Here is a 13,155-nt window from a genome sequence, read left to right on the forward strand (position 1 = left end):
TGGAAGATGTCATTCAGGGGACCCCAGGTGTTTTGAAGATGAAAAGGAAGGTAGGGGGCTGAGCTCAGTGCTTATTAACCACAGAGAGAATTTGGTTCACTTCAAGAAATTGTAAAATAATGGCACAGGAGAGACAGTGACTCTTAATGAATTCATGTGAGTAAAGTGTGAGGTGACCAGTTTGGGGACATGCAGTCCAGAGGCCACCTTCCTTCTGGAGGAGAAAAATGAAGCAATTGTTTTCTATTGCTACACAGTATTCACCCCGCTTTCTGGAAACACACAGGGCCACTGGGATTTCATGTCCAATGTCAGGACTGCTTGAGTGCCTTGGCTGCCACTGGTTTTAAATAAGGTGTTCAACATGTGACACTGGAGTGCACAGTCAGGCGTTAGGTAGAAAGTCTCAGCTCCCCGAGCTAGAGCTAGGTTAACTGCTGCCATCTCTTCGTCTCCCCAAAACATGCCCCCCTCCAGGGTCAGGAGGCCCCCACCCTCAAATCCCACCCACACACAGGCTTGAACATCTTCAGCTTTCAAATACCAGCTTTCCTGTTCAGATCCAAGTTCCATGGAAGGTAGCAACCGCCTGGAGAATAAGACAGCCTCCCCTGCCCTGTGAAAGAAAGGAAACAGAAAAGCTGCGGAAATAAATCACAGAGGCTGCCTCTAATCCTGGACAGGTGGCACCTTGGCACAAGGGCACTGAAATCACTTTCTTCCTGGGCTGCCGAGAGCTGACTCCCTTTCCCAGAAAAATCAACACCGCTCAATCTGGAAAGAGTGTGCTGGAGGGAGGACGAGCCCCAGAGAGGTCTGTGACCTCCCGCGAAGTAGTGCTATCAGCCTTGGGTTGGCGTATCTAGTGTAAACTCGGTTTCACACATAAATAACGTGCCACATCTGGCCCTTCGGTTTTATGGCGTCTTAGCGACCGAGCAATTTATAGATGGCGACCTTGTTAACCAGCAGCCTGGGCTCGCCAGTAGCGGCAAGGTCCGAGGCACAGCAGGGTAAGGAGGAGGGACGAGGGAGAGGGGAGACCTAGGTCACAGATCTCCAGATCAGAGGGACGGTAAGGAGAGGGAACCAACCCGCCTATTTAGGGGTCGGGCCCACGCAAGGTGGCAGTCCCCTTCCCCCAAGCCGGCCGTGTGGCAGCTGAAAGAGCCATCGAAGCCCAAGTGTGTTTGCGCTCATACCCAATTTATTACCGCTGAACATATGGCCAATATTTTGACTCACGTCAGTCGGGCAAGAAAAACAAACAGCGCGCAGCGCCGGGGAGCGGCCCCCTCCGCTGGGGCCGCGCGGCTGCTGGGCTGGGGCCGGAGGGTGGGGCCGCACGGCGGGGAGCGGGCCGGGAGGGGGGCGCTCGCTCGCTCGCCCGCACGCCGCGCCGCCGAGCGCCGCGCCACTGCCAGACTCCGCCGCCGCCCACGGCTCGGGATCCGGAGCGGACCGGGATCTGCGCGCTCGCCCGGCCCGCCGCCCGCGGCGCAGCCGCACTCCAGGTGAGCCTCCTGCTGGAGCGCGTGGCCGGGCGGCTTGCGGGACGCAGGGAAGGCGGCGGGCCGGGAGCTGCCGCGATGAAGCCCAGAGTCGCCACTCGCTGTCAAGCACGGACCGGCGGCCCCTTCTGCCCCAGCCCCGCGCGGACCTCCGCCGCCGCCGGGACCTGAACGCGCTCCTGGCTCTGCCTCTGCCGCGGGCCGGGGGGGAGGAGTCTCCGGCACCGCCGCCCCCTTTAAGCTGTGTCAGGGTGCGGGGTCCCCGAAAGACAGGTTGAGCCCCCCTCGCTCCTGCGATTCCTCTCCCCCTCCTCCAGCCGCGGGGTCCGGAAGCAGCAGGTGGGCAAAGCCAGGCGTCCGAAGTCAGCGGCAGACTTCGCTGGTCCTGACGAGGGTCGCTGGGGAAGGAGCTGGCCCCGCACGTCGCGCCCGCGGACGGGAAAAGTTTTTTTACCTGCTGTCGAGGCCAGGTGCCCGACGGCCGCTCCCTCTCCGGCGCTACTAGAGGAGCGGGCCAGCCGGGGGCTTGGCCGATGCGGGGCCGAGAGGAGCTGGCAGCGGGGTGGGTGGGGGAGCGGGCGCCCGGAGCGCTCTGGGCTCCAAGCCCCGCCTGGAGCGCGCGCTGGGGGAGGGGCGCGTGGAGAGCGGCCCGGTAGGTGACGGGCTAGATAAAGACGCGCCTGGAAAGGCGGCGGGGTTGTCGCTGCAGCGCGGGGAGCAGGAGGCGGAGCGCCTCGCCAGCGTTTCCTCGCTGCGGGGTTCCGGATGCTCCTCCGCTGCCCGCGGCGCCGTAAGAACGGGGCCTCCTCTGTACCCACCTTTGCCGGGTGAGTATCCCCCTGTGCGTCACGGGGGGTTCACCATTGCGAGTTCAGACAGAGGCAGAAGTCCCGAAGGTAATTTGCAGATAGCGCCTAGTGGAGAAAGGGGTTCGCCCCAGGTGGAACTGGGCCACGAGGTGGGAAGATGTGGGAAGGAGGAGGGTACGGAAGGACCAGGGTCGGGGTCCGACACAGTGGGCCGGCGGCTCCAGCTCGGACTTGAAGGGGCCCAGTGTCGCCTGGGCCGCACCAGGAGCCGGACAGTTCTCGTTTGCGTCAGTAGAGATCGCCAGAGGATCAGAAATGAGCCTCGGTGGGGTCAGCTGAGGTCCTAGTCTCCGAGGGGCGACCTGTCTTCTCCAACCCGCCCCCACCCCAGACACACTGCAAGGAACCACTTTGGTGGCGCTTGGGTGGAAAGGGGGCGTTGCGTGCTGGAGGAGGGCTGTAAACCTCTGGTGCTGAGATTGGAGAAATGAAAGGGAGGTGCCCCAAGAACCCCCTCTTCTTGTGCCCGAGGACCCTCGTGGGTCGGTTCCTTGTGCTTCCAGGCCCCAGCCCTTTCCATTGCTGGCGGAGAGCGCGGCTTCCCCGAGCGGGCAATGGCCGCATTTCACATCAGCCCGCCTGGGACAGCTTTGAGTGCTGAATTTTAACCCGTTAGGACAGGCTGCTTGTTTTCCGAAGTCCTACGGTAACGAGTTTGTCACGTGTTAAGAAGTAAATTCAGATAAGAGCGTGCTTTCAGCGCCATGTTTCCTTAAGAAACCCAAAGCTCCTGCGTTGAAATCGCCCTTGTGGGGGACGGTAGGGCTCGGGTGGACGAACGTTCCTGGAGGCGAGGTTGACGGTGCGTAATCTCATTGTAACATATTTAATCATTAAAGCAGCGCGAACGAATGCAGCAAAGGGTTTTTGCCCAGGGGGACGTTGCGTTTGGTTCCCCCAATAAACCGTTGACAATGGATTGGCTGGGACAGGCTCATTTGGCCCAAGGGGGGGCTTAGAGCTGGGTTTTAAAAGAAAATATTGGAGGGAGGCCGGTTCCATTTTGTAGCGCGCCCCGAGCCACATTTCGTGTTCAATTTAACATCCATGAAAGTTAAACGGCTTTGCTTGCCTTTTATTTTATTGGATGTATTTTCAAAGATCTCATTAAAGTGCATTTATCAAAGTCCTAACATATGTCCGCGGGGGTCTTACGCCAACGCAATGAGGCTGATTAATAAAGAGAGAAATCCTAATTTCTATTACAATTTATGTCCTCAGGAGATCATCTGCTTCTTTCTTTCTTTTTTTCTTACTTTGAGGCTGATAATTGGGGAAATGTATATTTCACCTTGCAAAAAGGAAGAGGGAGGTGCTAACTCAGATGCCTGCGTCCTGCACCCACAATTAATTGCAGGGGGACTCCAGGCTCTAGACCCCACGATCAGTTCTCTCCAGGGCTTCAGAGTCCCTGAGTCCCCAAGGAAGGGAGTAGAGGAGGGGGGTTGAGGAGGGGTTTCCCAAGACACAGAATCAGAGCTTTGTCTCTGGTTCTGAGAAACTTAACTGCCCAACACTGCCTCGGTGACCTGGGAGGACTGTCCTTATGGGAGGCACCCACTCATTCTTCCCCTCCTGGTGCAGTTTTAAGGGTTAGCACAATATTGGCCAAATAAAGAAAACATTCACCTTCAGCTTGAACCCAAAGTGGGCTGAAATTCCCTTTCCCCTTCCCATTAGCCTCACTTTCTGCTTCGTATGTACAATGGCTGTGATCTCTGCTGCCCAGACCCTGTCATGGTCTGGCCTCATTCAGATTGCACAGGGACAGGGCTTATAGGCCTCCCCAACCTAGTGGCTTCACTCTGCTGCCCCACAGGCCGCAGGAACTTCGAGGGACCTCATCCTTCCTCTCCCAAAGGCAGAAGGCGATGCCAGTTGGTGCTTGGAGCCAACGGAGATCAGTTTCTATTTTCTGGTTAGGAAAGGTTCCTGCTTGGGGTGGTACCCTGGGGCCACACTCCTGACTTCTTTCATCTGAGACGCCAGAGCGACACCCACGCTTCTTGCAGCGTTTGCTCCCCCACCTGAAGTTGAAGACGCCTTTTGGGCCATTTTGGAGGCGCACATCTTAAAGGTGAGCCTCTTTACCGCCAGGCTCAGGGACCAGATCGGGCCACGTTTTCCTTCCCCATTGATTTCGAGTGCATGCCACGCTTCAAGTCTCCAGCCCGAGATAAAATAAACCTTCCCCCTTCCACAAAACCTTTGTGTCCGCGCCGCTAATCCTCGCTGGAGCAGGAAGGTGCTACGCGCTTTGTTTCGGGAGTGAATGAAGACAAATGCTTGCACCTTGGCGCTAACCAGACAATAAACTAATCCACTTGAAGGCTGTTATCTAAGATGGGATGTGCGAGGGTGGGGGTGGGGGTGGCCGAGAGCTCAGCCACACACTGTACCAGGAAAGGAGTTTCTTTTCAACCTCCTTTCATTCCAAAAAAAAAAAAAAAAGAAGGAGAAGAAGAAGAAGAAGAAAGAAATGAAGTCAAACAAATTAGTGTTTCCAAATAAAGGGTAGGGACCTTGTATTTTTAATGATTGGAAGCGCTTTTGTGGGTGGTGAGGTCGAGGGACGCCGCCGAGGGCTGTCCAAGCTTTGGGCTCCTCAAGGCCACCTCCCCTTCAGAGACCGTCCCCAAGGTGCAATCCCCCCTCCCAGCCCAAGACATTTTCTGCCTTAAACTCCAAAGGAGGCTCACCTTCCCAGCAAGCTTTCACCAGCCTGAGAGAGGAAGGATGTGAGCAGAGCGCCTCCCATTTGGCCCTGAAGCTCAGAACTGAGCAGATGCGAGGGGCTGAGGGTTCAGATGCCACCCCAGAGGGGCTGAGGGTTCAGATGCCACCCCAGCTCGCCCCCTTTACCCACGGGCCCACCATCCAGGCTCCCCAGCATGGGGTGTGCCCAGGATGCTACTCGCTAAAATTATGTTTCTTGCTGCTTTGTTTGCTGCTGTTGAGACCTCCCCCTCCCCCAGCAGGGGGCTTAAAGCCGCGACGTGGGGAAGTGAGGAGCTGGGCAAACCAGGGCCGCCCCAGGCTCCGGAGCTTCGAAAAGGCGCTCGTGTTTGAGCTACCTGGGAAAGTAAACAGGTAAACACTGGGCCCACTTGGAGGGCCACTTGTCCTCGAGTGGGAACACTTAGCCTGTGTACATTCCCCTCCCCTCCTGGGCCTCAGTCGATTGTTCAGCGCCCTTGCCGCCCTCTCTAGCCGACTACGCTTCGGCCTCTTCGAAGCCTGGAGCGGCGGAGACCAGCTTAACGGCCTAAGGAGCCTCCCACAGGACGTTCCCTGCAGCCTCCGGGCAGAAAGAGTTTCCCTTTCCTCCCCACCTCCCCTCGGGGTCTACAGCTCTCTTTGCTCCCATCCTAAACGTGAGGAAAATGAATACAGAGCTCGAGATTTGTAAGGAACTGGAAGCCCCAAAGCTAAGAATAAAGACCAGGAGCAGAGGACCTCCGGGGACTCAGGTGACCCTGGCAGGGGTGACCAGTGGAGTTCGCACACCAAAGAGATCCGAGTCTGTTTCCCTCGGGCCTGGAACACGCTGCGATCGAACTTCCAGTACCAGTCACAACTTCGTCCCCAAGTTTGCAGCAGACAAGCTCACGACAGAGCGCTTAGGATGCCCCCAGAGCCGGCCAAGGAGCCCCAAACCCACCCCCAGACCTGATGGGACGCCCGGTTTTGTCTTCTCCCTGCTGGCTGGACCATGGGAAGAATTGACTGAAGAATTCGAGTTGAGCAGACTGGTGTATATCCGAGAGAGTGGAAGCTGCAGAGCAAGGGGGCACTACTACGTTCAGAAGCGACAGAGTGGGCATGGCGGGGACGCTGGACGAGGGCCTGGGCGCGGGCTGGGTTTCCTCGGCCTCCTGGGCCTGCAGATCTCGCTGAGCAGAAGATCCCGGGCCCGAAAAGGTTGAGAAATGCTGCTTAAGGAGACCCCTTAGGGAGTCCTCGAGATGCAATCACCTGGTTAATTTGTGTGGAAAGGTGCGTTTGGTGCCTGGTCCCCGCTCTTCCTGTCGCAGGAAATCGGGAGGCTCTGAAGCTGCTGTGGGCCCTGGACCTGCCCTCTGCAGCCAGCTGGTCCCGCTCCGGCCTCCCGGAGTCTGCAGCCTATTCCTAGGGGACTTGCATTTTATGATCTTCCTCTAACAAGCCGAGTTTCTCCCCTTCAATTATGAGCCTCCCAGGGGTCTCCCTGCACCATTTCAATTGCAAATGTCAGCGCTTTGGAAGCGGACGCAGGAACAACAGGGGCGAGGAAGCGACGGGGGAAATGGACTGGCGAGGTCCCTGGAGAGAGACACTGGGCGCAGCGGATCCCGCAAGGCGCGGAGAGCTTCCTCGGGAGGCCGGGCGGAGGCCACCTCCAGCTCCCTCCCTCCCCGGCTGCCCCAGGGCCCGGGGAGGGAGAACACTGAGAGCACAGGCTGGGTGAGGGTGGGGTAGGGGGCAGGGATCCCAGCGCCGGCCCGGGGGGCAAAGGAAGTGCGGCCTTGCGAGTGCTCCTGGAAGGGGACCCGCGACCTTCGGCGTGGAAGGTCTCGGACTGGTTGAGGCCAAGGCGTAAGGGGCCTGGCGTTCGGTGAATTGGGCTGGGGCCCTTCGTCCCAAGGCGCCATTGTCAGCACTCCCTCTCCAGGATCAATTCCAATGAGCCAGGATTCCCACAGGAAAACGGTCGTCTCTCAGGTGCTCTGAGGCCCAGAGCCCTGGGCAGAAGAAAGGGAGGGACTAGGTCAGCAGCGGCAGGACTGACCAGGTCTGAGGGGTCAGCAGCGGCAGGACTGACCAGGTCCGAAGAGGAAGGCCCACTGTGCTGGGGGGAGGGAAGGAGAGGCTGGGAACTAAATGCAATCAGGTGGTTCCAAGGTGAAGAAATGAGCAGGCTCCTTCGAAGGCCTTGGAGTGGACTCCTCACCCCACCCCACCCCACCCCCCAGTGATGGCTCCGGACACAGGCAAACAGGTCCACTTCTCACCAAAAGACCATTTTCCACCCAACTTAAGAATTGGCCTGCTCCTTCCCATCCCTGGAGCCTGCGCCCTGGTTCTCAAGACTCAAGAGACAGCACACCCCTCCCCCCTTGAACAGAGGAGTGAGAAGAGGGACCATAGGAGGATCTTTTCTGCAGTGCTTGGGATGAGGAACTTTTTCTGGCCAGTTATTTATTCAGCGGCTGAGTAACAATAGGCCCTCCCGCCCCCCCCCCCAAAGAACCAGCTTCCCTCCTCTGACTGGACAGGACAGAGAGCTCCCACGTGAAAGGGGGAGGGGGAGACGAGGAGCAACGAGGCTGAGAAACAGACTGGACAGAGAGACAAAAAAAAAGCACGAAAAGTAATGGGTTCGAGGAACACGACTCAAAGCAATTCTAATTCTTGCAGGGAGAAAAGAGGAAGGAGGGGGAGAACGGAGAAAAGAAAAAGTAGGAAGAGAAAAACAGGAATAGGAGCGTCGACTTGAAGGGGTTTCCTTAATATTGTGGACGGATTCAGAAATGAATGAAGAGATAGTCCATTGAAAAGGGTTGAATGCCATGACAACTAGGAACAACCTGAGATTTATTCCAAACAGTTAGGACACATTGAAAGAGAGCGTCAATCATGTATTATTTCGCCACTGAAATAAATGCAAAAACCGAGCCGGGACAAAGGCTTCCAACGGGAGCGGGACATTTGTCTACATTTCGCTCATTGTCCGCAGCTTAGCAATCGGTTTGTATTTGTGTTTGCCCGGGTCCGACCACCCAGGACGCGCCGACGAGGAGCTCGCTCTAACCTGGGCCATTGTCACCCACGTCACATACTGAAGGCGAGGCAGCGAGGGCTGCAGAAAGCGGCGGAGAGACTCGGGGAGAGGCGCCCTCGCCCGGCGCCGGCAGGCCGGGGGCGACAGGGGCGCAGCGGCGACCCGAGCTGCACGCGGGAAGGACGCGCCCGCGCCGCGGCCGCCGGGACTGCGGGCGGAGGGGGAAGCGAGAGCCGGACTCCGCGCGCGCGGCCTGGCCTTTCCCCTCCGACCCCCAAGCCAAGCACCTTCCCGAAGTTCTGTGAGGGGCGCACAGCAGAGTGGCAACCTCCCCCCTGGCTCCCGCAGCACTGGAGGGAGGGGCGGGAAGCGGCGCCGGGAGGAGGTGCTGTCCTAGGAAAGTTGTGTTTCTAGGCTGGCGAGAGGCTGGGAACGTCACCCACACTTAACGCAAGCTGGGAGCCGGAGTGTCCTCGGAATGCGTCCCTGGAGCGTCCAAAAGCGCTCGCTTAAAACAGGAAAACGCAGCATCGCCCGCCCGCCCTGCAGCCCCCACCCCCGCGGCTTTGGGGGTCCTCACTCCGGCTGGAGACGGAGCCCCCACCCATCCCCGTCCCCTCCCGCCCTCCGCCACTGCGGGAGGCTTGGGAAGGAGGGGCTGGCTGGAGAGAGTGACATAATAGGGGGCAGAAAGGTGGCGGGGCCGTCAGCCCTACCCTCCTCCACCCGGAGGACGCGGCCAGCGGGTCCGGAGGCGTCGGAGCCGGGGTCCCAACGCCACCCCGCCCTTCCCGGGCGGCCCCCAAAGCCTCAAGTGCATTGCGCAACCCTCCTGTGGCGCAGAGATGGAGGGGGAGGCGGAGTGAAGGAAATAAATAAGTCTTTAGCAAATAAAGGTGGGGGTGGGGTGGGGTGGGGGTGTCGCCCGGCGAGGGCTCGGCTGGCCCCAGCCCATCTTTCTTCTGGGTTTCGGGCTCTTTCGGCGTTAACTAGAATCAATTAGTTGCCTTGTCATTTCTAGTACTCATCCTTAAGCCTCAACCAAAATATTGACCTAGGAGGCTTACAGAAGTTGGGCTCTTGCCATTTGAACCGGATCTTGTTTAGGGAGCCACCAGCGATGCGAAGGAGAGATTTCCGAGGCTCCGCTTCGCCCCCTCCCCCTTTGCCAAAGGCGTCACAAATCGCCAATTTTCTGGCTTGCTCGGGGGCGGGAGCGCGGGGGCGGGGAGGTAGGAACCCGTGAATGCTAAGGAGGAATTTTTTTTTTCACTCCTCTCAATTTCTGTTTTGTTTTCTCTCCTCCTCTCCGGCTTTTTTAAAGATGCAATTTGTTAAAACGGCGCTTTCAAGTGTGTGGACTCGCGAGCGACGCGGTGGTCCTTTGTATGTAAATACTGGGTAAAAAAAAAAAAAAAAAAGGCTCGTCCCGTCTTTGCAATTAATTGACACATTACACCTCTCATCTTGCTCTAGAGAACCGTTCGCTGGAAGCGCGGAGCTCCCCAAAACCCACAATTTCAAATCTGCAAATACTGTCTTCATCCACTTGACTTCCAAGACCCGCCCACACGTGTCCAACCTTTGGGTTTTAATGTCTCCCCCCCCCTTTTTTTCCACCCTTCTATTGCTCCCTCCCTCGCTCCCCCTCCCTCACTCCCTCTCTATTTCCCTCCCTCTCTTTCTCCCCCTTTCCCTCCCTCTCCCCAGGTTCGCGAGTGGAGCCCAGCCTTATATGGACTGATCGCTCGGGCAATGGCCCATTTTTTCCTCGCCACCAGCCGCCACCGCGCGCCGAGCAGCCGCTGGAGCCCGAGCTGACGCCGCCTTGGCACCCCTCCTGGAGTTACAAACGAGGGCCCGGCGCGCAGGCCACCCGGCTCCCTGCTTCCATTTCCTCTTCTTTTCAAAGAAGACAAGGCGCTGCGTTGGGTTGTCCCCTCCCATTCCCCATAGTTTTTTCTTTTTCTTTTTTTTTTTTTTTTTGCTCTTTTTAAAAATAATTATATCAATAATTAAAGCCCATCCCCCTTCCCCTCCCCCGACCCCTCCCCCCCCTTTACCCCCTCCCCGCCCCAACTGGGGAGCGCCAAGAATTAACCAAGTGAAGCTACAACTTTGAGGCATAAATTCCGGGTCCCGAGCCATGTCGCTGACCAACACAAAGACGGGGTTTTCGGTCAAGGACATCTTGGACCTGCCGGACACCAACGATGAGGAGGGTTCGGTGGCCGACGGGCCGGAAGAGGAGAGCGAGGGGCCAGAGCCCGCCAAGAGGGCCGGGCCGCTTGGGCAGGTCACCTTGGACACAGTGCAGAGCCTGCCCCTGAAGAACCCTTTCTACGACAGCAGCGACAACCCATATACGCGCTGGCTGGCCAGCACCGAGGGCCTCCAGTATTCCCGTAAGTAGCGAAACTTGGTCGCCTTGGTCGTGGCGCCTCTATTCGCGTGGCCGCAGCTCTGGACGCAGTGGGCAGAAAGGGGAAGGGGCCACCGACGCCCGGATCCCTCACTCTGCGCTCCTACAAAGATTTTTAATACTTGTTTAGGATGCTTTAACTCTTTCCTTCTCATCAAGCCCTCCTAGTCCCATAAAAGGACTTGCTCTCAGATAATTTTTTTTTCAAAGAGAAAAATTAAGAGGAACAGGGGAGGGGATAGTTACAGAAGTCACAGGGACTGATGGCCCCCGCTGTAGCCCCTCACCCCGTTCCAATAGCCGGGAGAGACTGGCCTGCGGCGCTGGAGCGAGCCAGCAAGCCCAGGGTACCTAGAGTGGGTGGGAAGACTCCTGTGGCCCGGGTATAAATAGCTCACCCTGCCCCCCTGAACGACCATAGAGGATAGAGGACGCTTTGTGCGGGCGGAGGGTGTCGAAAAAGTCCAAAAACAAAATACGAAAACCCCCCAAAACCTGCCGTAAATGACCGAGCCGATCAATGCCCGGATTGTAGGGTTTTCCTTTTAAAAATCTGCCCACGTCTCTCCAAAAAGAAAACTGCTTAAGGGGGCAGCAGCCCTAAACCCGCGATGATCCTCTACGCGCGCCACTCCCCACAGATATGCACCCACACACACTGTTCCAACCCTTTGAAACACACGTCCCGAGTCCCCACTTCTGCTGCCTCTCCTCTTTCGCCTGGCGGGCGCCCAGGGCTTCGTCAGAGGTGGAGCAGGGCTGGGGGGACGAGACGAAAGCAGTGGGGTCGGGCTTCGGGTCGCGGAGGGCCGATGGCGCACGGAGGATCCGGGCGCGCAGGGTCTGGCCCTTCCGGCGCGCGGCCTCCAGGCGCCTGACGCGCTTCTTTCCATGCAGTGCACGGGCTGGCGGCCGGCGCAGCGCCCCAGGACTCGAGCTCCAAGTCTCCGGAGCCTTCGGCCGACGAGTCACCGGACAATGACAAGGATACCCCGGGCGGCGGGGGGGACGCGGGCAAGAAGCGGAAGCGGCGGGTGCTTTTCTCCAAAGCACAGACCTACGAGTTGGAGCGGCGCTTCCGGCAGCAGCGATACCTGTCGGCGCCCGAGCGCGAGCACCTGGCCAGCCTCATCCGCCTGACGCCGACGCAGGTCAAGATCTGGTTCCAGAACCACCGCTACAAGATGAAGCGCGCCCGGGCGGAGAAAGGTATGGAGGTGACGCCTTTGCCCTCGCCACGCCGGGTGGCCGTGCCTGTTTTGGTCAGGGACGGCAAACCGTGCCATGCGCTCAAAGCCCAGGACCTGGCAGCTGCCACCTTCCAGGCGGGCATCCCCTTCTCGGCTTACAGCGCGCAGTCTCTGCAGCACATGCAGTACAACGCCCAGTACAGCTCCGCCGGCACCCCCCAGTACCCGACAGCACACCCCCTCGTCCAGGCCCAGCAGTGGACTTGGTGAGCACCGCCCTCCGAGACTCGCGGCCCCAGGCCCAGGCTCCACCCCTGCGGCGGAGGCGAGGAGGACTCGATCTTTACGGTGGTTAAGATTATTATTATAAGGGAGTCGAGTGGACTCTTGGCTCCGTTTGGGGAGGCGCCGAGAAGTTGCCTGCGCTTCCTTGGCTGGGCAGATTCTATCCACCCAGCGCTGCCCCGTCCCCTCTCCTTTCGAACCTCTGCAGAGGGCTGAACTGTAAGCGGTGTTTACAGAATGTTTGCGCAGCTTCACTCCTTTGCCTCTCCCCGGGGGGGATCAAATCGACCCAGCGTTAACGTCCTAACTCAAGAAGGAGAAAAAGACCAACTCCCCTGTCCCTCCTGCTTTTGTGAATTTTGTTAAATATGTTTGTGTGAGTAGCGATATTGTCAGCCGTCTTCTAAAGCAAGTGGAGAACACTTTAAAATATAGAGGATTTCTTTTCTTCTTTTCTTTTTTTATAAGAAAATGCTAAATATTTATGGCCATGTAAACGTTCTGAAAACTGGTGACAGATTTCGCTTTTCGTTGTAAATATCGGTGGTAATTGCTGCCAAAATGACCTTCAAGTTGGGCCTTCTCCCTAGAGGCCCAACTTCTTTCTTTGTGGTTTATTTTTATTTGCTTATGTTTGGTTACCTCTGTTTTCTTCTTTTCTTTTTTTAAATTTTGTTCAGTGTAAGCATTTCTCAAATACAAAAACAAAAAGGAAAAATGTATAGGCGCAAAGCCCCCTCCCTGCCGTATCGTCCAGGTCCTGAGCCCCAGAACCTGGAGCTCAGTGGTTCTGTGAGGTTCCCCAAGAGCGCCGGGCGCTGAAAGCTTTCAATTTTTTAAATAAGAATTTTAATAAAAATTCTGTGTTTAAAAAAAACAAACAAGCCCGGCCCTCCCGGTTGTCATACTTTGTCGCCCTGCGCCTGGCCGAGGCTTCGGGCAAGGACCGGGCCAAGGCGCTTGCAGCTCTTCGTACCCACGCTTTTCCTCTGGGCAGGGAGTGGGGACTGGGCCCGGGGGACCTGGGGCACAGGAGAGGCTCCCGGACCAGCTTCACCCCGGCGGACAGTTCAGGCCCCACATCTCGAACCCCGAACCAGGGAGCGAGCGCTTGGCC

The 13,155-nt window shown here is 57.7% G+C and overlaps 1 protein-coding gene across 1 annotated transcript; it reads left to right on the top strand.

Annotated features, from left to right (window-relative positions):
* The first annotated feature begins 10,242 nt into the window (after positions 1–10,242).
* NKX2-2 (NK2 homeobox 2) lies at positions 10,243–12,845 on the top strand. The gene is made up of 2 exons (XM_066385348.1): positions 10,243–10,546; positions 11,461–12,845. Exons 1-2 carry the CDS (start codon positions 10,288–10,290, stop codon positions 12,021–12,023), a joined length of 822 nt encoding a protein of 273 aa, XP_066241445.1. The 5' UTR covers positions 10,243–10,287; the 3' UTR covers positions 12,024–12,845.
* Positions 12,846–13,155: the final 310 nt, after the last annotated feature.

This window comes from Saccopteryx leptura, chromosome 5, assembly GCF_036850995.1.
Source record: "Saccopteryx leptura isolate mSacLep1 chromosome 5, mSacLep1_pri_phased_curated, whole genome shotgun sequence".
Lineage (NCBI taxonomy): Eukaryota > Metazoa > Chordata > Mammalia > Chiroptera > Emballonuridae > Saccopteryx > Saccopteryx leptura.

What these genes read in the sequence shown, in the direction of transcription:
- NKX2-2 (XM_066385348.1), top strand. Translation starts at nt 10,288, where the DNA reads ATGTCGCTGACCAACACAAAGACGGGGTTTTCGGTCAAGGACATCTTG. An exon ending in CGAGGGCCTCCAGTATTCCC is followed by an intron (nt 10,547 to 11,460) that starts GTAAGTAGCGAA and finishes CTTTCCATGCAG; the next exon opens with TGCACGGGCTGGCGGCCGGC.